Genomic DNA, 24,920 nt, shown 5'->3' with positions numbered 1-24,920 from the left:
ATGCCTGTGTGGGTATCAGGATTTCATTTGAGGCAGATCTCAATGAAACAGTAGTACAGAACATACAGGTTGAGTCTTGGTATACCCAAGGGTTTCCTTCCCTGAACCCTGGGGATGCCAAAATTTGGGTTAAAGGAAAACCATTTAAAAAACAATATCCCCTTGCAAAAAGACCCCTCCCTTCACTTTATCAGGAGCTGGGGAGAGAATGCAAAACGGAGGTGATAATCACTTCTGCTTTGCTTTTTCACCTGCTCTGGGGAAAGGAGGGATTGCTTGCCTAGGAGTGAAGCTTTTCTAAGTACCTGAAGAGAGAGAGAGACTGATTGTCTGACTGCTGCCAGAAATCCCCAAAGGTATGCCAGGCTGTTTTCAAAAGGGATATTTTTCCTTTAATTTCTCATTGTATTGAGATAAAACCATGGGTGAAAAATCAGTGGATAGTTAGGTTATACCTATATTAAGCTCATGCAGAGTACACTCCGCTCTGTAAGCACAGCTCACCACCATATCTCCAGGGTTACATACGTATTTCCAGTATGAACTAGATGGAGCTCAGGTGTGACTCTGCAAGGCAATTTTTATATCCCTTTACTCTTACCTGAAATGTTTGCTGCCTGGATCAGAACTCTGAGGGAATATTGCAAGCGATATTATTTTGACTTTGCAAGGAGAAAAAATAAAATAAAACAAGAGGCGGGACCTACCACAAAATGTTGCAACTTTCCAGCCAATAGCCAACTGGCTCAAGCTGGCCAATCTGTCTCCCACCCCAATCCACTGCTATTTTCCCCCCTACAAAAAACTTAACATTACCTGGCTCCTGAATGGAACTAAGCATGCTCAGTTCACATCAGGCTTTTTCCCCATCATTTTGTTTTGTTGTAATGTTCAGCACTTGTGTGTAATTGGGAAGTCCCCCAAGTATGTAGGCACCACTGCCTTTGGGTGGTTCCGTTTTGCATACAAAGTGATAAGCATTCAACAACCTGAATTTACTATTAGCATATATGATAAGCAGAGCAGAACAATTTCAGTGCCTGCCTGAATATTCTTTAATTTCCACTGAAAGGCATCATAGCAACAAGGAAATTTTGTGGAATGTGGTATTCAGTACTTAATTTTTTCCCTATTTTTTAGAATATGGATTTGTAGCCAAACAAGATCAAATAGAAAGGAAATGTTTTGATGACTTTTTTTTTTAAACCAATATGGAAACATTTTTAGCCACGTTGTATTTGCTGTTCCTTCTTTTTAGTGCATTCCATCCTCCACTGCCTAGATTCTGGAGCCTAAGCTAAGCTCATCACAAAATAACAACAAAAAGCGACCATTCTTTTGGGGGGGGGGGGTCATCATTTCATGAAATTAATACAGTTCAAGTTAGATGCAGAGCAAGTTCAATAAAGAGACTAAGATCAGCCCAACTGTTGCTGGAATTATGGAGAAATTAACAATTTTGTTGTTTTCAGGTATGTAAAGAGAATGCTGACTTAAGTGCACCTGGATTAGGTGAAAGCAGCAGTTTGCCAAGAGTGATTGATTTACACTGCAGGGGAGAAGGAGAAGATCAGAGGAAATACATACCAGCAGGAAAAGATTTTGAGATGATGTCAGGGCGGAGAGACAAGGTGGCAGTTTTTGGAAATGGGGAGGGAGAATCTGAAATGTGCAATCAAAAAGAACAGGAAAATAGTGCTTTAAAAGCAGTAGAGAAGAAGGGACTTTTGCCAGAACAGGGCTTGACTTACAGAAGCCCCTCCTGGAAGGAAAGCAAGAGGGGCACACAGAGAGCAGTCAGCCAGAAGGCTAATAGGCTCAATCATCCCATTAAGTGCTATGACTCACAAGGCTGAGAGTGTCGCACAACTTTCAAGATAATTAGTGGTAGCCTTTTCTTCTGAGCCAAAAACAAGGCTCCACCACACCTGACTGCTCAGTCCTTGAAAGATTCTGGGGACCTGAGAAATATCAGCAAGGTACTCAGACCCAAAGAAGGCCTTGTGTATGGTCCGTATGCAGATTGGCACTATTAAGTCACTCGCAAATATATGGCCATTTTTTACTGATTTGCCAAAAAACTCCAAAATGATTGTCAGTTGTATTTCCTGGATTCCATTACATGTCTCTGCCCTACCTGAACTACATCTTGTCTTTCCTTTGCTCTTTCACACATTACATAGTAAGAAACCGAAACCCACATGAAATGTGGCATTGTCAAGGCTCACTGTGCACATGGCTCCTTGCCAGTACAGAAGGGCAAACCCAATTCTTTGATGGCTGCTGTTCATAGGCCAGGGAGCAGAGTTAATAAAAGGTCAATTCTCTTACACTGAACTCCCACATTACAAGTTGCAACTTGTAACTCATAGGCTTTGGGCCAGAAAGTAGGTGATAAGGCGAACACATTATCCCTATTTTCAAAGTTATGACAACCAGATCATAATTTGTAATGCCTGCATAATGTTACTGGTGAAATTTGATTTCTAAGACTGAGGAGCTGCAAAGGATGAAGCGGCAGGGCAGGCGTCTAGAGCGACGGTGGCAGAAAACTCGGGATGAATCCGATCGGACACGGAGTAGAGCCCATTACAGAGCCTATTCCGTGGCGATGGTAGCAGCGAAGAGATCGTTCTTCTCTGCTACCATTGCGTCTGCTGACAACCGTCCGGCAGAGCTGTTCTGTGTGGTGCGGGGCCTCCTCCATCAGGCCCCCCCCCAGTTGACCAGGAGGAATACACGGTCAGCCGCTGTGACGTGTTTGCGCAACATTTTGCAGATAAAATCGATCGTATTCGTCACAACTTGGATGCCACATTGACAGTGTCTGACGATGTCCCCTTGGCAACTGCTTGTCCTGTGTTGTGGGATTCTTTTCAGCTTGTACAGCCTGAGGATGTGGACAGACTCCTTTGGAGTGTGAGGCCGTCTGCCTGCCTGCTCGACCCTTGCCCAGCTTGGTTGATAAGAGCTGCCCGGGGTGGGCTGGCTGAGTGGACAGGGAGGGTGGTCAACTCTTCCTTGATGGAGGGGACATTACCACTCGCTTTGAAACAGGCGGTGGTTCGCCCCCTCCTGAAGAAGCCCTCCCTGGATTCCACTGTGTTGGATAACTACCGGCCAGTCTCCAACATCCCGTTTCTGGGCAAGGTAATTGAGCGGGTGGTGGCGTCCCAACTCCAGAGGGTCTTGGATGAAGCGGATTATCTGGATCCTTTTCAATCTGGCTTCAGGCCGGGCTTTGGGACGGAAACCGCCTTGGTCGCCTTGGTGGATGACTTACACCGGGGACTGGACAGGGGGAGTGCGTCCCTGTTGATCCTGCTGGACCTCTCAGCGGCTTTCGATACCATCGACCATGGTATCCTTCTGGGCCGATTGGCCGAGTTGGGAGCTGGAGGCACTGTTTTGCGGTGGTTCCGCTCCTACTTGGAGGGTCGGTCCCAGATGGTGGTGCTGGGGGATGCCTGTTCGACACCCTGGCCCTTGAGATGCGGGGTGCCACAGGGCTCAATTCTGTCCCCTATGCTATTTAACATCTACATGAAACCGCTGGGAGAGGTCATCCGGGGGTTTGGAGTGGGGTGCCATCAATATGCTGATGACACCCAGCTCTATCTCTCCTTTCCTCCAGACTCCAGGGTGGCGGTTGAGGACCTGGAGCGCTGTCTGGAGGCAGTGAGGATCTGGATGGGGGCTAACAAGCTGAAATTAAATCCGGATAAGACAGAGGCTCTCCTGGTTCGGAAATCCTTGATGCAGGTGCTGGACTATCGGCTTGCGCTGAATGGGGTTGCACTCCCTCTGAAGGAGCAGGTCCGCAGCTTGGGGGTCCACCTGGACTCGCAGCTGCTCCTGGATTCCCAGGTGGCGGCTGTGGCAAGGGGGGCCTTCACTCAGCTTCGGCTGGTGCGCCAGCTGCGGCCGTACTTGGATCGTGCAGACCTGGCCACGGTGATCCATGCCTCGGTGACATCGAGATTAGATTACTGTAACGCGCTCTATGTGGGGCTGCCCTTGAAGACGGATCGGAAACTGCAACTAGTGCAGAATGCGGCGGCCCGTGTGGTTACTGGAGGTAGGCAGTTCGACTCTGTCAGTCCGCTTCTCCAGCGGCTGCACTGGCTGCCCATTCGTTTCCGGGCCCAATTCAAGGTGCTGGTATTGACCTTTAAAGCCCTATACTGCTCTGGACCAGGGTATCTTAGAGATCGCCTGCTCCCGTACAATCCAGCTCGCCCTCTCAGGTCATCAGAGAAGGCCTTTTTACAAGTGCCGCCGCCTAGGGAGGTACGTGGGGCGGCTGCAAGAAATAGGGCCTTCTCAGTAGTGGCACCAACGCTATGGAACTCCCTTCCCCTTGACTTAAGAATGGCTCCCTCTCTTGAGACCTTTCGGCAAGGCCTGAAGACCCTTCTGTTTAAACAGGCCTTCTGAGTTCTTGGCCTTTAAACATCTTTTTAACATCTTTTAATATTTTTTACAGGCCTGATTCTTTTATGACTTGCTGCTGCTCTATGCTCTTTTTACCTATTTTTTTTACTCTGACTGCTGTTTTTAGTATGTGTTAATATGTTTTTATTTGTTTTTAAATTGTTTTTAATATGTTGTAAGCCGCCTTGAGTCCCTTCGGGGAGAAAGGCGGGGTAAAAAATAAAGTTATTATTATTATTATTATTATTATTATTATTATTATTATTATTATTATTATTATTAAGACTTCTCTACTCTGCCTCAAAGTGTCATACTGCTGGGGTGAGTGCCAGCAACACTGGACATCCCTTCAGGTTTGCCTGCAGGTCTTGTACGTCAGCTGCCATGACAACCTACCTCATGTTCAAGATCTGTCCCCCTCTCACTGAGAGGACAGAAGGGACTGCCCCTGTGGAACAGTTTTTTGTGCCGTGGCAATGGCAGAACCAAGGCTACCAAACAAATGTCAGGTAGAGGAGATAGGGACGTCAGGGGAGCAGGCAAAGGGCTGAAGATGAGCTCAGGCAGGAGAAGGCACACAGAAGGAGAAAAGAGGCAACCAAATGGAGGAAGGCAAGGGTGAGTAAAAGGGGAGGGAGCAGATGAAGGGGAACAGAAGGGGAAGCCTGGAGAGCAGCCTGGGGAAAAAAAGAGAGCTTCTCACCTACTGTAGAGTCTAGGGAGGCACTGACTCACCAGGCACTGGCACCAGCTGGGGAAGGTTTCAGGGAGGCTGACCAGGGGGCTGCTCTTCAAGAGAGAGCACTCCCTAAGGAGGGAGGTGCTCTTTCTTTCTTTCTTTCTTTCTTTCTTTCTTTCTTTCTTTCTTTCTTTCTTTCTTTCTTTCTTTCTTTTAATTTGGAGATGTAAGATCCTTGCATTTCACTCTACTTTGGGGAGGGGATTTTGCTCATTCAGAGCTAATAAATCCAGTTTTTGTCTTCGTTCACCCACTGGTCTGCTCTACTGTTTCTGCTTTCACAAATAACCATTACTTTCTGGCAACATGCGGCCCAGCTGGGGCTTTGACTTTGATTCAACAGAATATACAGACTGCAGTGGAAGCCTCCTGCTTCCATGTGTTCTTAAAATGTCTTTCCTTTGGCCCCAAGAAATAGGGTTTCCCCCAGAACAAGGATGAGAGTGGGGTGTGAGCCACAATAGGGCTCTTACTTGATTGCAAAGGTGACTTAGGGAGCAGATTACAGCTCACTGGTCTCCATTTTTCATTGGACTCATCAAACTAAGCTTGAACTGAAATATACACTGAAGTGACTCAAAACAACGCTTTGCCAAAACAACACAGATTCCCCTGGGGGAAAGTGGCAGCATTACACAAATGCATTGTATTCAACTAAACCTTTATCATTTCAGAATCTGAAAAAAGATATCAGTTCTAGCCCAATGTATTTGATATTTCTCCCTCTTAAAACAGCCACACAGTGAATATTTGATCGTACACCAGGCATCAAGTCTATTGTTCTCCCAAAAAATCATCCCAAATTTTCCAAAGCCTAGGAAGTCACACCCCATCCTTTTGTGTGCAAGTTGTTCAAAATAGGAAGAGTATATCATGCTGCAAATGTGAAACACAGACCTTGGTGGAAGTTTACTAGCACTCAGGTATCAAAGCTGGGATCAGTTCTATCTTACTCCTTGAAAAACTGACATGATACCCTTAGATCCAACAGAGGCAAGTCAAAGGAACAAACCATGCTTGACTTTCCGTAGTGTAAAAAGCCCTCTGGCAATTCTGACATCAAAGAAAAATGAAATTAGACAAACAAGACATACTTGAAGGGAAGCCATAGATAACGGAGTAAGCAAGCAGTAATCCAGGAACAAGATTCACACAAAGCAGACCCAAAATAGCATGACTGCAGGACATCCTGAGCGCAATCCATGGGAAAGGTCTCCTGCTAAGGTTCCACTGAAATAAATGTGCTCATGTGCAACTCCCATTTATTTTAATGTGGCTTGCACAGGATAATTTCTTGGTAGATTGAGCCTCCTGAATGTGTTGGGTTTTATTTATCAGTCACCCAGTGATAAAGTCTCTTCTCTATGAGACCTATGAAATATGCATGGACGTTCTTTGTCCTGAGAGATTCAGCAACTCAGGCAAAATGTTACCCATGCAAAAAAACCCCCAACACAGAACACAGTAGACCACATTGCCTTTAGAAACAGAAAAACAGACAGGAACAAAATATCCTAAATGAATACATTGCCCAAAAAGTGAACAAACCAAAGAGGAAACCAAATTAAAAAGGAAAAACAAACCAACAACCAATAAACATACATTGATACAAAAAGAAAATAAAACCCCACAAATAAAAGAACAATAACAACCCAAAAGAAAAAAAAAACTAACCAGCTGAATTGGGAGTTGAGGGTGAGTTAGCTTGGCTTCCATGGGCTGACACATTTGTAGCAGTGACAGCCGTTTTGGCAGCATAAATATTGGCTTCCTCTTGAAATTTACCTATGTTCTTCTTGTACCGGATTCGCTTATTTCCAAACCAGTTTGATACCTAGAGCAAGTTTGAAAAAAGACAAAAAAAGGTTAATAAGGAATCAAAGATCTGACAGGGATGGGAAACCAAAGGGAAGGGAGAAGAGAACGGGAGCTAAACAGAATTAAAACATTCAGATTAATCGTTTAAAATAAATTCCTCACTGAAATTACAAGGGAGATCTATGAAACAATCAGATTTTATGCTTACACATAGTATACTTAAATTACAGTACACGGTTCTTGTTTCTGGGGCTTAAGCTTTTGGGCAACATACTGAAAGCATGTTTTCTAACATTTCTTCCTAGTTATAAGAGTTGGAACCTTCCTTTTTTTAATTAAAAGACAGCCAAGTTTTTTTTCCTGGTTTGATTTATAGAACACTAGGACTGAAAAGCACAAGAGGGGCATAAAGATATTCTTTCTTTCACAAATCAGACCCATGCCACAAGAGGTTCGACTGCCATAAGCCACAACTTTAAAACTGCTGTTAAACTTTGCATTCCTACAGAGGTACTATAATGCAACACCAACCATTTCTGAATATTTTAACTAATTATCCATAAAAGAGTTTCTTGCTTGAATGCCATGGACAGCTTAGTAGACAAGACTAGTCTTGGAAGTACTTGCTTAGAACTAATTACAAAAGAATGACGTGGATAAATATTATAGTTTAAATTATCCTCAAGGTCAGGAAGATGGTCATGCCAACAATTATCCTTTTGAGACATTTCAAAAGACATATTTTCTTATTTATGAAAGAATTTCCTACCACAAAAGATAGCTATAAACTTACAGCCCTATCCTATGGACAGCAACTGTTACCCTGCACATGCCCATGTTGCAACACAACATGTACACCACAAGATAAATTCAGTAGATGAATGTCTGACAGTACCAGAATAATCTTTATCAGTTTGCATTTCTAGGTTTACCTGGCACTGAACAACAATAGCTAAATTCAGCAGTAAATAACATGTTGAACCTGGAAACCTCAAAACACATTACAGAGGTGAGCAAGTACAAGCTTGTAATCCAGAGGGTGGTAATATGCAAGGAAGATAAAGGATATGATGGGTTGGGTCAAGGGGCAGGGGGAAAGGAGTGACACGATCCTCAAGATGCGGGGTGATGCAGGGGAGGGGGCTTTTTAAAAACTTGCCTTACCTGCTGCCGGGGTCTGGGAGGTGCTTTGCAGGGCTCCCCGCAACTTGTAGAAAGTGAAAGTTGCAATTGCAACCCACTTACAGTTTCACGATCGCAACCAAGAAGTGGGTTGTGATAGTTGCTTTCACTTTTTACAAGCTGTGGGGAGCCCTGCAGAGCGCTCCGCGGGACTCCTTGCACCCCCCAGACCTTGGTAGCAGGTAAGGCAAGTTTAAAAATAGCTCCCCCTTCCCTGCAGCAGCGCGATCCTGGGGATTGTGTTGCTACCTTCTTTCTCCCCTGAAGATTTATCTTGGGATTATCTTGGGGGATTTACTTTTGAGAAGTTTGAGTACCAGTGCTTTAGAATACAAGATTAACAGCCCAATCCTAACAATGTGTATTCCCTTACCTTGGGGCTGAATGGAGGCTGCACTGGCAATTGAAAGTTAAGAACGTAAGAACATAAGAACAGCTCCACTGGATCAGGCCATAGGCCCATCAAGTCCAGCTTCCTGTATCTCACAGCAGCCCACCAAATGCCCCAGGGAACACACCAGATAACAAGAGACCTGCATCCTGGTGCCCTCCCTTGCATCTGGCATTCTGACATAGCCCATTTCTAAAATCAGAAGGTTGCACATACACATCATGGCTTGTAACCCGTAATGGATTTTTCCTCCAGAAACTTGTCCAATCCCCTTTTAAAGGTATCCAGGCCAGATGCAATCACTACATCCTGTGGCAAGGAGTTCCACAGACCAACCACATGCTGAGTAAAGAAATATTTTATTTGGTCTGTCCTAACTCTCCCAACACTCAATTTGAGTGGATGACCCCTGGTTCTGGTGTTATGTGAGAGTGTAAAGAGCATCTCTCTATCCACTTTATCCTTCCTGTGCATAATTTTGTATGTCTCAATCATGTCCCCACTCAGGCGCTTCTTTTCTAGGCTGAAGAGGCCCAAACGCCATAGCCTTTCCTCATAAGGAAGGTGCCCCAGCCCCGTAATAATCTTAGTCGCTCTCTTTTGCACCTTTTCCATTTCCACTATGTCCTTTTTGAGATGTGGTGACCAGAACTGGACACAATACTCCAGGTGTGGCCTTACCATTGATTTGTACAATGGCATTATAATATTAGCCATTTTGTTCTCAATACGTTTTCTAATGATCCCAAGCACAGAATTGGCCTGGTGACTTATTGATCTTTAATTTGTCAATGAGGTCTGAAACATCTTCTCTTTTAACCTCTACCTGACTTAATTCCTTGGTCAGGAGAGGCCGTTCGGGCAGCGGTATCTGCCCAAGGTCTTCTGCCAGATGCAAAGAACTCATTTAATTCCTCTGCCATCTCTAAGTCTCCTTTTATCTCCCCTTTCCCTCTCTCACCATCCAGAGGGCCAACTGCTTCTCTGGCGGGTTTCCTGCTTCTAACATATTTGAAGAAGCTTTCATTATTCCCCTTAATGTTGCTGGCCATGTGTTCCTCATAGTCTCTCTTGGCCTCCAGTATCACCTTCTTACATTTCTTTTGCCACAGTTTATGTTCCTTTTTATTCTCCTCATTAGGGCAAGACTTCCATTTACGAAAGGAAGCTTCTTTTCCCTTTACAGCCTCTCTAACTTGGCTTGTTAGCCATGCGGGCAGCCTCCTGGACTTAGTCGAGCCCTTCTTCCTTTGCAGTATACACCTCTGCTAGGCCTCTATTACTGTTGTTTTAAGCAGCCTCCATGCACTCTGGAGAGATTGGACTCTTTTTACCTTCCCTTTCAACCTCCTTCTAACCAGCCTCCTCATTTGAGGGAAGTCCGGTCGTCGGAAGTCAAGGGTTTTTGTGAGAGATTTGCCCGGTATTCTTCCCCCGACGTGCACATCGAAATGGATCGCAGCATGATCACTGTTCCCCAATGGCTCAGGAACACTGACATCTCTAACCAGGTCCTGAGTACCGCACAATATTAAATCCAGAGTCACCTGTCCTCTGGTGGGCTCCATGACTAGCTGCTCTAAGGCAGTAATTTAGCATGTCAAGGGATCCGGTCTCCTTTTCGTGACCAGAACACAAATTGACCCAGTCAATATGAGGATAATTGAAGTTCCCCATGATTACAACCCTGTCCCTGTCCTTCCTTGTCACCTCCCTGATCCGTTTCCTCATTTCAAGGTCCCCTTCCAGTTTCTGGTCTGGAGGACGATAGTATGCCCCCAGTATTACATCGCTCCTCAGGCCTGGTAATTTAACCCACAGAGATTCTATGGTGGAGTCGGACCCACTTTCAATCTCTACTTTGCTAGATTCTATCCCTTCCTTAACGTAAAGGGGCACCCCATCTCCAACACGTCCCTCCCTGTCCCTCCTGTAGAGTTTATAGCCCGGGATTGTGGTATCCCACTGATTTTCCGCATTCCACCAGGTTTCTGTTATGCCCTAAGTTGATTAGGACTGGGCTCTTTGTGAATGGGCACCAAAACAATAAGATGAAATTTGGTGTAGTCTAGTGTGAACATGACCCTCTTGACTTTCCTACTGACTGCAATTTTCAGAAAGACCCTTCCTCCTCCTACAAAATTACACTGGAGTATCACTTTTTTTCTTCTTTGGGAAGCCTCACCTAGATTATATGATGTTCATCAGGTCAATAGCAAAAGTTTCAAAAAAGGGATATGGCTTGACCACAGCACTCAAAAATATACACCAATTGACTGATTATAAGAGGAATCAGCATACTGGATTTGATCAAATTTCTTTAAATATTTCAATTCCTCCCAATCATCACCCAACGAGACTTGAATGTTTTACTAAATCTGCTAATATAAGTCAAACCATCATATTCTGTATTATGCAAATCTGCTTAGTTTCAGCCTGTTTCAGCAACTTTCTTATCAAAGAAGGTTTTGTCAAGAACTGGAGGGCAGCACAATTTCCACTGTGAATTTATCATCCATTCTGTAGAACAGCAAAGTAGGGCCAGACAAATAGAGGACCTTCAATCAAAAGTATGTTGATGACAAACAGTTGAGTTGGCAGGAGTTTTGCAACCCAGACGCAAGTAGTGAACTACACACTTGGCACTTTAATAAGAACAGAATATAGAAAGTATGTGGCGGCATAGAAAGTGGTGTGAAGGTGTGTTTTATTCAACAGCAAATACCAGAGGAATTACAATGCAAGCTTTCTACATTCAGTGAATCCTTTCCACTTGCCTGCCTTGGAAACCTGAGCACTAGAAAAGACTTCTGAGTACTTAAGATGAGCTCTATGTTCACATGGAGCCCTGGTCAAGTCAATAGGGCGTCACTGCCAAATTGTGCACTACATATTTACTAGTGGTTGGGAGGAGTCACACATTTTTCAGATACAATCCTCTGATTTCTCACTCAGCAAATCATTTCTTGCTCCTCAAAATTCTGCGACTTTCTCCCTCCCACTCAGCTGCCTCCATCTTGATATTCCAGTTAATGCTGACCAGGTATCTAGATCCCTTACCTGTGATACTGTGATGCCACATTTCTTGGCTAGTTCCTCTTTGGCTTCCTCACTGGGGTAAGGGTTGCTGAGGTGGGAATAGAAATACTCATTGAGAATTTCTGTAGCCTGCTTGTTGAAATTTCTTCTCTTCCGCCTGGTCACAAAAAAATTAAAAAGAACCAGCATCACTGATCATGAGCAATATTTTTAAAGGGATAGCCCACAGTCACCAGGTCCCACATCAGCCACAATGTGTTATTAGACCGTCCATTATTCAGAGAAATGGAACTGTGCTCAAGGCCTTTGTTGGACTGCACTTAACAAAGGGTTGAACAGGACATCACATGCAGATGCGTATAACTTTCTCTCAATGTCCTTTTTAAAGAAAAAGAGCCCTGGGAACTTGTGGATTTTATTGGAAAAGCAGCAAATGATGATGAAATGCTTAATTCTTTTCCCATGGGTCACATTCCTGATCAAAATTGCCCTCTCCAGGTTGCATCTCCTAAGCTGGGGAGCAATTTTGAGTGGAAAAATAGTTATCGAGGGAGGGGTTGTGCCCCTCCTGTCCACCAGCCTTGTTATGCTACTCCCAATGGTAGATTTCCCTGATAGGGCTGCTTTTCATTTAAAAAAAAATTGTAAGAAAGTCTTATCTATTTGCACCTAACATTTATTTGGTTTCCCCCACTTGCAGACTAGGCAAGAGATCTCTGGTGAACAAATAACATGTCTGTGGGGATTTTAATTACAAAAGTGGCATGGGGGAATGGGTAACCAACTCCATTCACCCCATGCCACAATCCCAGTCCAAATGGGCAGCTGCCTTTAGCCTTTAAAAAAGTGGGGGATTCAATCAAAAATCTCTTGCCAGTTAAGGACTGCTTCTGCTGTTTTCAGTTGCAGGCTCTCTCTCCTTTGTAGCTTTCAGGGCAAATGAGACTCTTAAGCTAAATATTGATTCTCTTGTTGTCTTTAAACAGCTTTCCAGTGCCTGGCTCCTTTCATCTGCCCATTCCAAGTGGCTTTTATAATTCCAATCACTTGCTTGCCAGGCCGACAAACAAGCTGGAAAAGCAGGTGGCATGGGCTGCACGCTGAAAGGTAAGCAAACATTGTAGGGAGGCTAGCTAGTGCTCTCTTCTGTAAAGGAGAAATTCACTAACACAGGAATAAGAGGGTTGTCCTAGAACTTTTCTCCCTGATGAGCTAGTTATCTACTCCCAGAGAATTACTAGATGGAAGAGCAACCAAAAATGGCATCTCCTTCTTTTAGCTGAAGTGGGTATGTTTTTTCTCTTCTACCTCAGGATTCCACGATCTCATTTTACTGTAAACAAGGTTTGCGATATTGTTGTCCTATCTCAAGACTTTGCTCATCCTCGTATTCTTAGGCTTTCCCTCAATTAAGTTGAAGTATTTTTTCCCTCTGATCAGGATTCATCTAACTCAAATGTGCAATGTGGCTCTCAATCCCTTCCTGCAACTCCATCACACAAAGACCTATGAATATCTTTAGCTACAGTCCTCAGGTGAGAGATGAGGGCTCGAAGCCAGAGGCCTGACTCAGCACTGCACATTCAAGTATGCAGCAGGTACCTTCGCTTCCATCTGGATACTAGAGGACACTACGAGGTGGGAGGGATCTTCGCGAGAGACAGGTACCAGCCCCCCAAACAAACAATGGGAAGTCAGTTGTGTGTACAGCCATAGTCATTCATGGCTAGCAGTGTGAGTGGGAGGGGAAAAGCAGGAACAAAAGCTTTGGCATATGTGAACAAAAGGAAATGAATGCAGTGAATGATCTCCAACTCAAACAAAAGCACTAAGTGGATGTGCCTTTGGGGTTAAACTAAAAGGGCCAAACAAGTGTTAAATATAGCATGGGAAGTTTAGGGGCTTATGTTTATTTGACAGCCTCACAGGGATCATGGCACAGAGGTAGGGGATATTTTCCCACAAAAAATCCCCTCCCCAAACAGCTAATATTCCCATTAAGGGGTCCACACATCTGCCATTACACAGCAGCCCAGTGGTGGTTCCAGATGGACTTCCAGGTTGTGCAGAGCTTGGCCTTGAGCTGCGAAGCTGCACAGCATCACAGCTTAAAGTGCAAGCAGTGGCTTAACCACAACAGTGCCATTTGCTACAACAGGGAAGCATTTTTTGGCAGGAATGTTGTGTGGAAGTAAAGGATCAAATATGCCTTATCTTCTTGCTGCAGTCCTGATTGAAATTGCAGCTGTGCATAGCTGCTACTGATAAATAAACCCAAGACTAACTACACAGTGATGTAGTTAACATTGTGTAGTTTGATCCTAAAACTGTATTTTAAATTGTGTTATCTCTTTAGCTTTTCTTGTCAAGCTTTAGCCTTGTCTCCTCTAGTTGAATTTGTTTACAAGAGAGCTTCCTGTCACATTAAAATAAAAATAGACCAATTCCATTGTAGCAGACGCAATCCTAAGGAAGCAATCCTAACTATCTGCTGCAGGAGGGTCGCAAACGTGCCATAAACCACATTTGTGCCTCCTTGGGAGTCGGTTGGGCCAGCGCAGGGATGTGTGCCAGCCCATGGAGGCTGCATCCAGCCTCCGTGCAACGCAGGGAAGGAAGGTTATGTCAGCCAAGCTCAAGCCAAGCTTGGCGGGTCTGGAGATGGCGGGGAGGAGGCAGGAGGGAGATGTTCCAGGGTGGGGGGAGGGCAGGCAGAGGGCGTTCCAGGGGGTGGGTGGGTGGGGAGTGGAAGGCGGGGCTGGAACCCAACAGTTATGCTGGAATCCTGTTCCCCGAGCCGCGCAGAGCGGCTCCTGAGATGGCACAAGTCTGAGGAGACCCATTGGGGCAGTGGTGGCTTACCCAGGGGTAAGGGGAAGAGTTTCCCCTTGCTTCCATAGAGCAACTTCTGGCCCCAATCTTGCGCTGGATGCAGTGCAGGCCTCCTGGCCTGCCTGTTCCAGCACCAGATAAGATTGCGCTGCACAAGGCTCAGACAACTAGTATTTTGACTACAACGGAGATAAGCAAACTTGATTACTTATGGAACAAATTAAACCATTCTCCAAAATGGGCCAAATTTATTTTAATCATATAATGCTTAGTCTAAACGCTTCTAATTCAATCAATTATAAAGGAACCACCAGAGATTTTTTCCCCACGTTTTGCTTTTTCAGCCCCAGCTCTGATGATTAAGGGCCCAATCCTATCCAACTTTCCAGTGCCGGTACAGCCGCAATGCAGCCCCAAGGTAAGAGAACAAACCATAACATGAAGAGGCATCTGTGACTGCCTTGCCACCACAGAATGCACTGCATGCATTCTGGCTCAGCTGCACTGTCACTGGAAAATTGGATAGGATTTGGCCCTAAGTTAGTTGCAAGTTCCAGATCTTGTTTTATATCAGCTTTTATGTTTAAAAATAATTCTGCAGCTCACATATCTCCTAACCTTAACATTTCGCCTCTTTGCTTTTATAACAATTGGCTTGATACTCAAATATGAACACTTCAAATGACCCATTTTTTTCCTAGGGAAAAAAAAAAGAGTAACCTTAAAATTAAGTTTAGAAACGAAACTCCCCAAATGTTGTTAGCTCACCTTTCTACACATATAAATGTTAGTTGTCAGTGGCACAGACATCCTGAAAGAGAATAAAATAAAAGAAGGAGCCAACTCTTCCAGTTTACAAAACCTTCCTTCCTAGCCACCTGGATGAGATTCTCACTTGCCACAGGCTACAAGTGGCCATTTACATGCCTGAGCTAAAGCTCACCGTGCGTCAAGAAATCGGGAGCGCAGGATCATGACGGCTTCACATGTGCTCTGTTTGAGCTGCATCTGGATGGAGCTGAATTTGCGGTGGATAATGCTGACCATCCGCTCGATCTCCTTGGGCGAGATGGGCCGGGTCCTGCTCTGCTCTCGCAGCAGGTTCATGACGTGAGTGGTGAACTCGTTGCATGCCTGGGACAACAAGAGGAACCAAAAGAAGGACCCTTAGGACCAGAGGTGTCACTGGATGGTGTACAAATACTGCAGCACATGCTTACGCAAAACTTGCCCTTTTATTTTGCCCTACAGTTTGCTTTTTTGCCCTACAGTCTTAGGGCACAATCCTAACCCCTTATGTCAGTGCTTTCCAGCACTGACATAAAGGGCAATGCAGCTCTGAGATAAGGGAACAAACATTCCCTTACTTTGAGGAGGCTTCCATGAGTGCCACCCAACTGCAGGATGCAGCACATGTCCCTTTGGCACCGCTATGCCAGTGCTGGAAAGCACTGACATAAGGGGTTAGGATTATGCCCTTAGGTAGCTACTGAAATTCATGGGCAGTCTCAGATTTTTAGAATTTATTTATTATTATTTATTAGAGAAATTTACATCCTGACTTTGCCATGTTGAAGCAAATGCCCAAGGCAGCTTACAAAGCTCCATAATAAAGTACAAAGTATCATTACAGGTAAGAAGAAAAAACATCAAAGCACTAAAAACATTACTTTTAACATTAAACAGTGACACATAAAAACAAAAACAAAGCAAGACCTAACATGTATCACTGAGCCATTGGGCAAACAAATAACTCCAAAATCAGATGCACATGGGAATATGCATTCAAATGCAGATGACAACTTGTCCACTCCATTGCTTTTAATGTATTCAGATGTGCACCCAAATTTAGATATTGCCATTCTACACAATGATTGTGCATCTGAACACATATTGAATCATTACTGCTTAACTTTCACAGAGCTTTTACAGGAGTTTCAGCATTCAGCCACTCTGACTAGATGGTAAAAGAACTTGTACGGGCACCAGTAATTGTTTTCCAATGGAAAGTTAATCCAACATAACGCAGGTCCAGGATAAGTATCAGCACCAATGGAAGTTCAATATCAAGATCAGAAATAAGACCGGTTGGATTGCCACAACTTCCTTATGTGGCACCCATTTATGCACCGGGGTGGGGGGGGGGTATCCATAATGGAGATGAACCAATTGTCTTGTCTCCTTTTGCCAAGTGCTGGAATGACCACCTTCCTGAAAAGGCGGCTACAATAACAGCTCAGTGTTACCATCAAGAATTTATAGAAAGGCTTGGAGAGCAAAATGTTTCTGCTACTTAATAAACAGACACTGGAAAGTAGGATGAAAATAAGATAAATAAAGCCTTCGTGTCGTGTACATTAATTTAAGTAATACTCTCCTTGAGACTCTGGTTTTGATCTGATGGAAAGAGACAGAACAATGCAAGATTTGCACATCAGATAAGATATTTTTCTGCTATCTGCCTTATTTTATCAAACTTAGGGTGCAATCCTAACCGACACTTATGCTGGTATAGGAGCCCCGAAGGTGTCGCAAATGTGCCGTAAAGCACGTTTGCGCTGCCTTAGGCAGGAGCCGCATCAGCGCATTCAAATGCGCCAATGCACGCACAGAGGCAGAAGCCTCCGCCACGGCTCCCACGCTGCTGCTTGTGTCGGTGCAAGCGCGCCAACACAAGCAGCAAAGGTAGGCATGGGGGGCATGGGGAGGGGGCAGGAGGGGGCGTTTCTCGGCAGGGGGAGGGCGGGCCCGTGAGTGGGCGTGCTGGCAGCCGGGGGCGGGACTGGGACCCGGCAGTTATGCCGGATCCCAACCCCCATCCCCGGGGTGAACGGAGCAGCTTCCAGTTGCTCTGTTCTCCTTGGACTTGCGCTACCTACAGAGGTAGCGCAGGTCCGAAAAGACCCATTGGGGCGCGCAGCCCTTACCCACAGGTAAGGGGAAGAACTTCCCCTTGCCCGTGGCTGAGCCGCTGCAGACAACAAACCTGTGTTGGATGCAGCGCAAGCCTCCTGGCTTGCCTGCTCCAGCACAGGTTAGGATTGTGCCCAAAGTCTAATTCTAAATTAGTATCCTGCCTCCAGTTCTTACCAGTTGCAGTCAGACGAACAACTTCTCTAGCTTACTAACATTCTTCTGTAATGCAAGATTCTCATGATTCCACTATCATATTCTACTGCCTTTAGAAAACAAATCACAAAGCAGTTTACCTAGCAAAACAAATAACTGTAGAAAAATATTTGCCACATAATGCATCACAAGGAGCTGTAAGTGTGGGAGAATCTACACCATGAAACTCTACAAAGCAACCTACCAGCAGACCACAAGGTATGGCACAACTTCTGTGCTCACAGGGGACTGGCTTTATGCTACTGATGTCTTCCCCAGAGCAAGGCAGGGTTTCAGAGAAGCAACAGTGAAACTTGTATCTGGGCTGTACAGAATGTGGGAGGAGATGAATTCTTCCTTTAAGAAATCTTTAAGAAGAGGCTTGATAGGCACTTGCTCCAGGAGGATTTCCTGCTATAGGCAGGGGGCTGGATTAGGAGCCTCTATATTCTGTGAAGGAACTCACTTCCATGAAAAAGATACCTACATCCAAAAAACTAACATGTCAGGGAGAAGTTAGGCTAGGACCTTCTCCATGACATGAATATTCTATCTTGAGTTCACCCTTCCTGCACTCGTAAGGTGGTGCAGCCTGGACACAGTGAGAATGAGGCTAAAGTCTGTACACGAGTCTGTACAAACAGTAATACCCAGATTGTGCATCAGGGCACATTAGCATGTGATGTGAAACAGACTCATTCTATAAAGAAAGGCTTCTGAGAATCCAAAATATGCATGCAAGAGGTGACTCAGAATGTGCAAAGCACCACGTGGAAACATAGGGCATCCTCTGAAGTTGGGCAGCAGTTACATACTCTACAAGCAAACCTGTTCAAGTTTTAATTTGAAAAAAAGTGCATTGACTACCTTTATCCATGTATAAAAATAGGGGTCTTTTGCTTCTGACTAAGCAGTAAGTTCAGTGAATTTCTCTTGCATCTACTGAGAAATTCTGAGAAGTGTGGGAAGTAATGCTCCCCTTACCATGCTATTGGGAGTACCACTGAACACTTCCTTCCCATGTGTTTAGGAGCCATCACAAAATAAGCTTTTAAGCAACTATTTCAATGGCTATATTTTATTTGTATGCAGAAAGCCTCGGACTTGATATTTGACATCTCTCTCAGATGGCTCTCAGGTAATTGGCTTTCAGGTGGCAGGCAGAGGTAAGAACTCTGAGTGAGATCTTCAGAGAGCTACTGCCAGCCAGAGAGGACAGTATTCAACTAGTTATACCAATGATCTGACTCAGGAGAAGACTATGCTAAACTGGCAGTCTATTTCGCCCCTCAACACAATTGGGTCTGATCTAATCATGCAGCAGAATGAGGCAACAGGATTTTGAAATGGTAGGCAGGGCTGCACCATTTCTGTCTCTGTCATATTTTTTGATGCTCGAGCAAAACAAACAGCATGGAGCATGCTGGGCTGGAACATTTCTTCCTAAAGGGTGAGGTGTTTTTATTTAGTTGCTAGGGGATGTCTTATATGGAGGGGAGTTCAAAAATTCTTCACTCTGTCCACATTGACAGCAGCCTGAAGTGATGCAATCCTCTCTACTATCTCCGGATTCTACCACCATATTCCACTGCCTATAGAAAAAAAAAATCACAAAGCAGTTTACCTAGCGAAACAAATAAATAAACAGGCCCTGTGCTAAAAGAGCTCAGAGTCTAAGAGGGGATAGGTTCAAAGGAATTCTCCAACAGGGAGCCAAGGGGAATAGGTGCGCTGCTGGGCTGGCTATCACCGGCACTCCCTGTGGATGATGCACTGAAATAGGCTAAGGCAGGGATGTCAAACTCGTTTCATACAGAGAGCCTAAGTTAGTATTCATGGTGCCTGCTGAGGGCCGGAAGTGACATCATTCAGCATAGAGTGACATCATTAAGCAGATGATGGCCAGAAATAAGTGCTTTGTTCTAACATAGAAACTTGTTAGCTACAAATGACAGAAGAGAAAGTGTGCAAATCTTGTTCATATTTTCAAGATACGAGAGAGCCCAATTATCACACTGGAAGAGCCCAATTACAACAGGAGACTGATAAATTGCTTCCAGGAGCCACATTTGGCCCGTGGCCCTTATGTTTGATACCCCTGGGCTAAGGGGTTTAACTTCCAGGAAAGGGGTTGAAGTTGCGAGATGGATCAGTGACCATCAACGACCTGTGAAATAGAAAGCAACAAACTGCAAGCAAATGCCAATGAGAGGGACAGGAGCTTTTCACCCTTTCCACCTCGGTTGCCTCCAACAAACACCCACCAGTAAGGGCAAGTTCCCTTCAGCAACGTCAATTGCTTCCTTGATTCCACTCCACCTCACTGGCTTCCTCCGTTAGCAAGCCCCAAATCAGTTGCTATCCAAACTAGCCAAAACTTTGGCAGCCAATGACTTACAAGAGTGGATTAGCTATCTGTGTTTTTGGTCTGACACAAATCACCTCGTTCTAAGTACAAGACATGACACCAGGCCTCCAGCAAGTTTTTCGCACGTCTGATAACAATGATAATAATTAAAGCCACAGAGATGTAAAGTGCATCAAGATCCCTGACATGAAAGGGCAAGCAGGTAATAGCTGAAATTAAGTGTGCTGAATGCATCATGCTGCCAGCAGCTCATACGCCCAGTTTCTGGGGGCCCAGCTCTTGACAAGTGACCACACAACACTAATTTGAGAGAGGTTTTGTAAAGTAAATTTCTTTGCTTGCCATATCAAACAGTCAGGTGCGTGAGTACTTCACTCAACTGGGCTGGACGGTGCACTGGAGAGCAGGAGATTTATGCAAAAAGTAAAGACTAAAAATATGGAAAGTGGAGAGTTTTCAAGTTCTAGATCAGTGTGGTTCTCCAACTTTTTAGAGGCCCTAGAGGCTGCTGCCCGATGCATAAATGCCAATGGGTGTGACTATAATTGTGATTGGGCAGCAGTGCTCCTCACAGCAGTGCTCCCCACCCCAAGTAGCAGCTTGTTTAACCCTTGATGCACATAGTTTGAACTGCCCGGTCAGTTTCATGACTCAACAAGAATTGGTCATGACCCACTGGTGGGTCCCGGACTCACAGTCTGGAAACCGTTGTCCCAGATAAAATTGGGCCTGCTGCACAAGTGAGCCATACTAGCTGGTCTGCTCTCCCCATGCATTTCTAGGACCATGAGACTACCAGAAGCAGCTCACCGCACCTGCAATAACATCCATCATTTTCTGTTTTTGCTTCCACCTGTTGCTGGTTGGGTACCTCTTAACTAGGCTAGGGCAGCATAAGAGCCCTTTGAAGACTCTTTAGTAGAAGTGAAAACTGTTGTATGAAGATAACAAGAACCTTGGACTAGATGAGGCTGCCAGGGAAAGATCTGCCAAGGACCAAATGGCTGATTAATGCTCATCTTTTTCCTTTTAATCTTGGCTCTTCTTTGTTAGAGGACAGAAAGTAAATTGTGTGCCATCCAGCCTTTTGAGTAAGAGAGAAATCAGCTCATCACTATTTCTAATTAGAGAGAACCAACTGAAAGACCTGAATTGGAATTCAAGACGATGAATCACTTCCAGAAATAGTTCCTTCCTTATTATTGCTTGTGGAATAACAAACCTGTCCTGTTCCCTTTGCTCCAAAATCTAGGGTTCTGCAGGTCTGCAAAGTCCAAAGGTAAAGCCTTATTGCATAGGTCCCAGGAAAGATCCCCATGAGTCATTATGGGGGAGCTGCTAAAAACTGAAACTGCTTCTGCTAGAAGCTCAGAAGACATACCCTGATGTCAGAAATGACTACTACGCCATGAAGGATTTCATCTGGAAGAAAAGGGTTCTACAAGCTTCCCATAGAACAATCATTGTAAAAACTCATTTGTACTCTACTATGGAGCTTCGTAAGCCTCCCTGGGCATTTGCTTTGGAATGGGAAAGGTGGGATATAAATACATAAAATAAATAAAAATATGCTCTACAGATACATGTGTGATCTGAGAAACTCAGGCAATATACAGTATCCACGGATCTGGTGTCCGCAGTTTTACTTATCCACTAACAGGAGGCAGGAGTTTCTGCTTCCTCTTAGTCTCTCTGTAGTGTGCAGGCTTGTTACCTGCATGCTCAATTTTTCAGTTCAGCAAAAACATTAAGCAAGAAGTACCTGCTCTGTAAATGCTACGACAGTAAAACAAAAGTATTTGCAATGGACATGCTATTTATATAGCATTCCCCTGTGACCACGGTTTCATTTTCCACGGGGAGGGGGGGAGGCCCTGAATTTGAACCCCCACAGATACAGGGGCCTGCCTATATTACCTAGTCATGGCACCAAAGTGATCTCCTAACCCTGTACTCCCTAACTTCTTCAGTGAAGTCTAAACAGCAATGAGAGGACTATACCTGAAGGGATTTACAATATATAATCAATATCTGACTGTAAATGGGAAAGGTCAGATGGAGTTTTTCAGTTAGTATCTTAAACTGATTGTCACTGCAGGAGGGAGTTTTCCAGTCAAATCAATGCATACGCTTTCTCCCCCCAATGTTGTGAAGTGACAATTGGTTGACTTGAAGACTTTTTTTTTTCTTTTTTTGGTGTAGCAAACTGGATTTATAGATGCTCTCATCTATCCTGGTTAATGTTTAAAAAGTGTTTGAGAATGAAAATGAAATCAGATGACATCAGACTGAACTTTGGAGGAGAAAATCCAAGACTGATGCCCCAATTCAGCACTTTATGCAGCAATGCACATATGGAAGAACTCTTGTACTCAAGGGCAGAACTTCAGGGTGATAGCCCATAGTATGTGATTGGGGGTGGAAACCTTGGAGGGGAATTTTTCTGGTCTGCTCCATGCCAGGCCCCAAAAACCGATAGTCTGCTGCTGCCACCATGAGGATGAAATGAGAGAGAGAGAGAGAGAGAGCATACTCAAGAACCTCTTTGCCAGTAACTCAGAAAATTGCAATAACCCTGCTATTTAACCCATTTCTGTCCAGCTCAGAGGTGTAAAAATTTGATCTCTGTTGTGTACATGCAGTGTTGGGCAGAAAAGGCTTTTACTATTAGAAATGCACGTTTCATTTTTAAAACAAACTTTTGGGAAATAACCTGTTATGCATGTTTGTTCTCCCAATATGTATTTGATACAACTCTAATTTATTTACTAATTTGATGCAATAAAACTTTCACTTATAAGATATTACTGAGCACTTCCATGACAGCGGGAGAAGAAACCTTGCCATGTTCTTTTTTGCCTGGTCTCACTACAGGTCGGAACTAAGAGCTCTGTCTTCATCCTGAACTGTATGAAGATAAATACACAAAAGAGTGCAAGACATAGGGCACAAGCCTATCCTGTGATGGAACAGGTAAGCCAAGAGGCTTGCGCTGTATCCAGCGTAGGCCAGGGGCCCAAAGTGGCTCAGCCAGAGGTAAGGGGAAACTTCCCCTTACCTCTGGATAAAGCACCCTAGCCCCTATCGGTCTCCTCGGACTTCTGAGGTGGCACAAGTACGAGGACCCAAGTCTGAGGAGGCACCTCTCCTGAGGTGGCACAAGTCCAAGGACAGCAGAGTGACTTGAGTGGCATACTGGCTGAGTCAATGCCCCACCCCCGGCTCCCTATCAACCTGCCCCCGGGGCTGCCCACTGCCCGCCCTCCCCGGAACACCTCCCTCCCACCTCCTCCCTGCCTCCTCCCCGCCCATTCCAGAGTCTTGCATAGGCCAAGCTCGGCTGATGCAAGACTCAGAGACTCTGTTGGCACAGAAGCTTATTTTAGCCTCTGCAGGCTAGCATGCCTCCACGCACTGGCTTTGCTGAATCCTAAGGAGGAGCAAACATGCCTTATGGCACGTTTGTGACCCTCCTGGGCCAGCCCAAAGGACTTGCACCAGCCCAAGCACCTTCTAGGATTGCGCTGATAGTCACATACTGGACTACAACATATCATACCAGGAATCAATGTAAAAAATATTGCATGGGTTACCCTGTCAAGTGCCATGCAAACTTATGCCATAATATCATCATCACGATTAAGTTCTTATCTATGAGATTAAAACACTTTTAAAAAAATTACAGCACAATCCTATGCATGTTTTTTTCAGAACTGTCCCACTACCCTCAATAAAAGTATCTTACAGTAAGCATATTTAGCAGTAGTTCTCAAACTTTTTAGCACTGGAACCCAGTTTTTAGAATGACAATCTGTTGGGACCCAACAGACGTGATGTCATTAATCTGGAAATGATGTCATAGTCAGAAGTGACATAATCAATTTAGGCTTCAAACCTAAACTGTGATCAGTCAAAGGCTTCCATACACAGCGTGCTCCTGCAGTTCTTTTGCATAGTGTGGAATTCAAACATTCCAGCTTGGATGTCAAAGCAGAACACAGACTTGGACTTTCTCCAACCACACAGCCCTCTCCCCTTTCCAGTGTCTCATCTTCCCATCTGTTCAGATATATTCAGAGGAAAATACCATGTCTCTCTCTCACTGAGAACCCGCCCAGCCCAGCAAATACTCTGCATTTTCAACTCTATGTTCTTTTTTATTTTGTTTTTATTAGAAGTAAAAATGAAAGTAGATATTGAAAGTTGTGTGGCAAGTGCAGAGTTCTAAATCTACATTACTTTGTTCTTCTACAAAATTATATAACATATTAGGTATCATATTAGGTATCATAGGCTACTTCAAAAATACGTTTTCAACAAAAAATTATCAATATCTCATAGCCCAATCCTGAGCTGCCTGGGGCGTGGGGCTGCACTGGCACCGGAAATGGCTGCCGTCACATTGTGCATGCTCTGGGCAGCCACCGGTGGCTCCTTGGGAGAAGGGGACTTTCGTTCCCTTCCCCCAGGTAAAGAGAGTAGCCCTGCAATGGGGATACTCGATTCACCACCAAACAAAAGGTTGGCGGAGAATCAAGAGTCTCTGTGTTGGGTGATCCTGCCTCCCTCACTCCCCACTCCCTCCCTCTGGAGCACCTGCTCCCCACCCTCCCCCCACCTGCCCCCTCCCTGGAACGCCTCCTCCTCGCCACCTCCCCCTTCTCGGAACGCCTCCTCCCTGCCTCCCCCTACGACCCCACTTACCCCACCGCTGCTTGGCAGTCCACATGACTCCAGTGGTGGAGCTCCGGTGGCCGCTTGGGGCTAGCCCAGCGCCAGCCTGCACTGGGCTACCACCGACGCTCGCCCAGCTATAGGGCCTGCAGACATGACTTATAGCATGTTTGTGACAGTATGCCCTGGTGGTAAGCCAGCGAGCACTGTTCAGGATTGGGCAGTCAATTATCAACTCATAAAATCCATAATTCATTAGACTCATGTTCCCCTTTGCACATAGGAAGTCCATGAATGATTTCCAATTGTCCATAAAAGTCTTTACTGACTTCTCT

General features: G+C 44.9%; 1 protein-coding gene across 2 annotated transcripts in view; it reads right to left on the bottom strand.

The window, feature by feature from the left end:
- Positions 1–24,920, bottom strand: part of PBX1 (PBX homeobox 1) — a 260,512-nt gene that overhangs the window by 28,655 nt on the left and 206,937 nt on the right. For both annotated transcript variants that reach the window (XM_066623805.1, XM_066623806.1), the window contains exons 4-6: positions 15,379–15,569; positions 11,625–11,760; positions 6,848–7,007 (exon numbers count right to left, since the gene is read on the bottom strand). In XM_066623805.1, the coding sequence (XP_066479902.1) occupies positions 6,848–7,007; positions 11,625–11,760; positions 15,379–15,569 (487 nt within the window). The remainder of the gene's footprint in view (positions 1–6,847; positions 7,008–11,624; positions 11,761–15,378; positions 15,570–24,920) is intronic.

Source organism: Tiliqua scincoides, chromosome 4, assembly GCF_035046505.1.
Source record: "Tiliqua scincoides isolate rTilSci1 chromosome 4, rTilSci1.hap2, whole genome shotgun sequence".
In the NCBI taxonomy this organism is placed as follows: domain Eukaryota; kingdom Metazoa; phylum Chordata; class Lepidosauria; order Squamata; family Scincidae; genus Tiliqua; species Tiliqua scincoides.
Note: the sequence above shows the minus strand (reverse complement) of the source record. Positions and strands in the feature narration are given on the sequence as shown.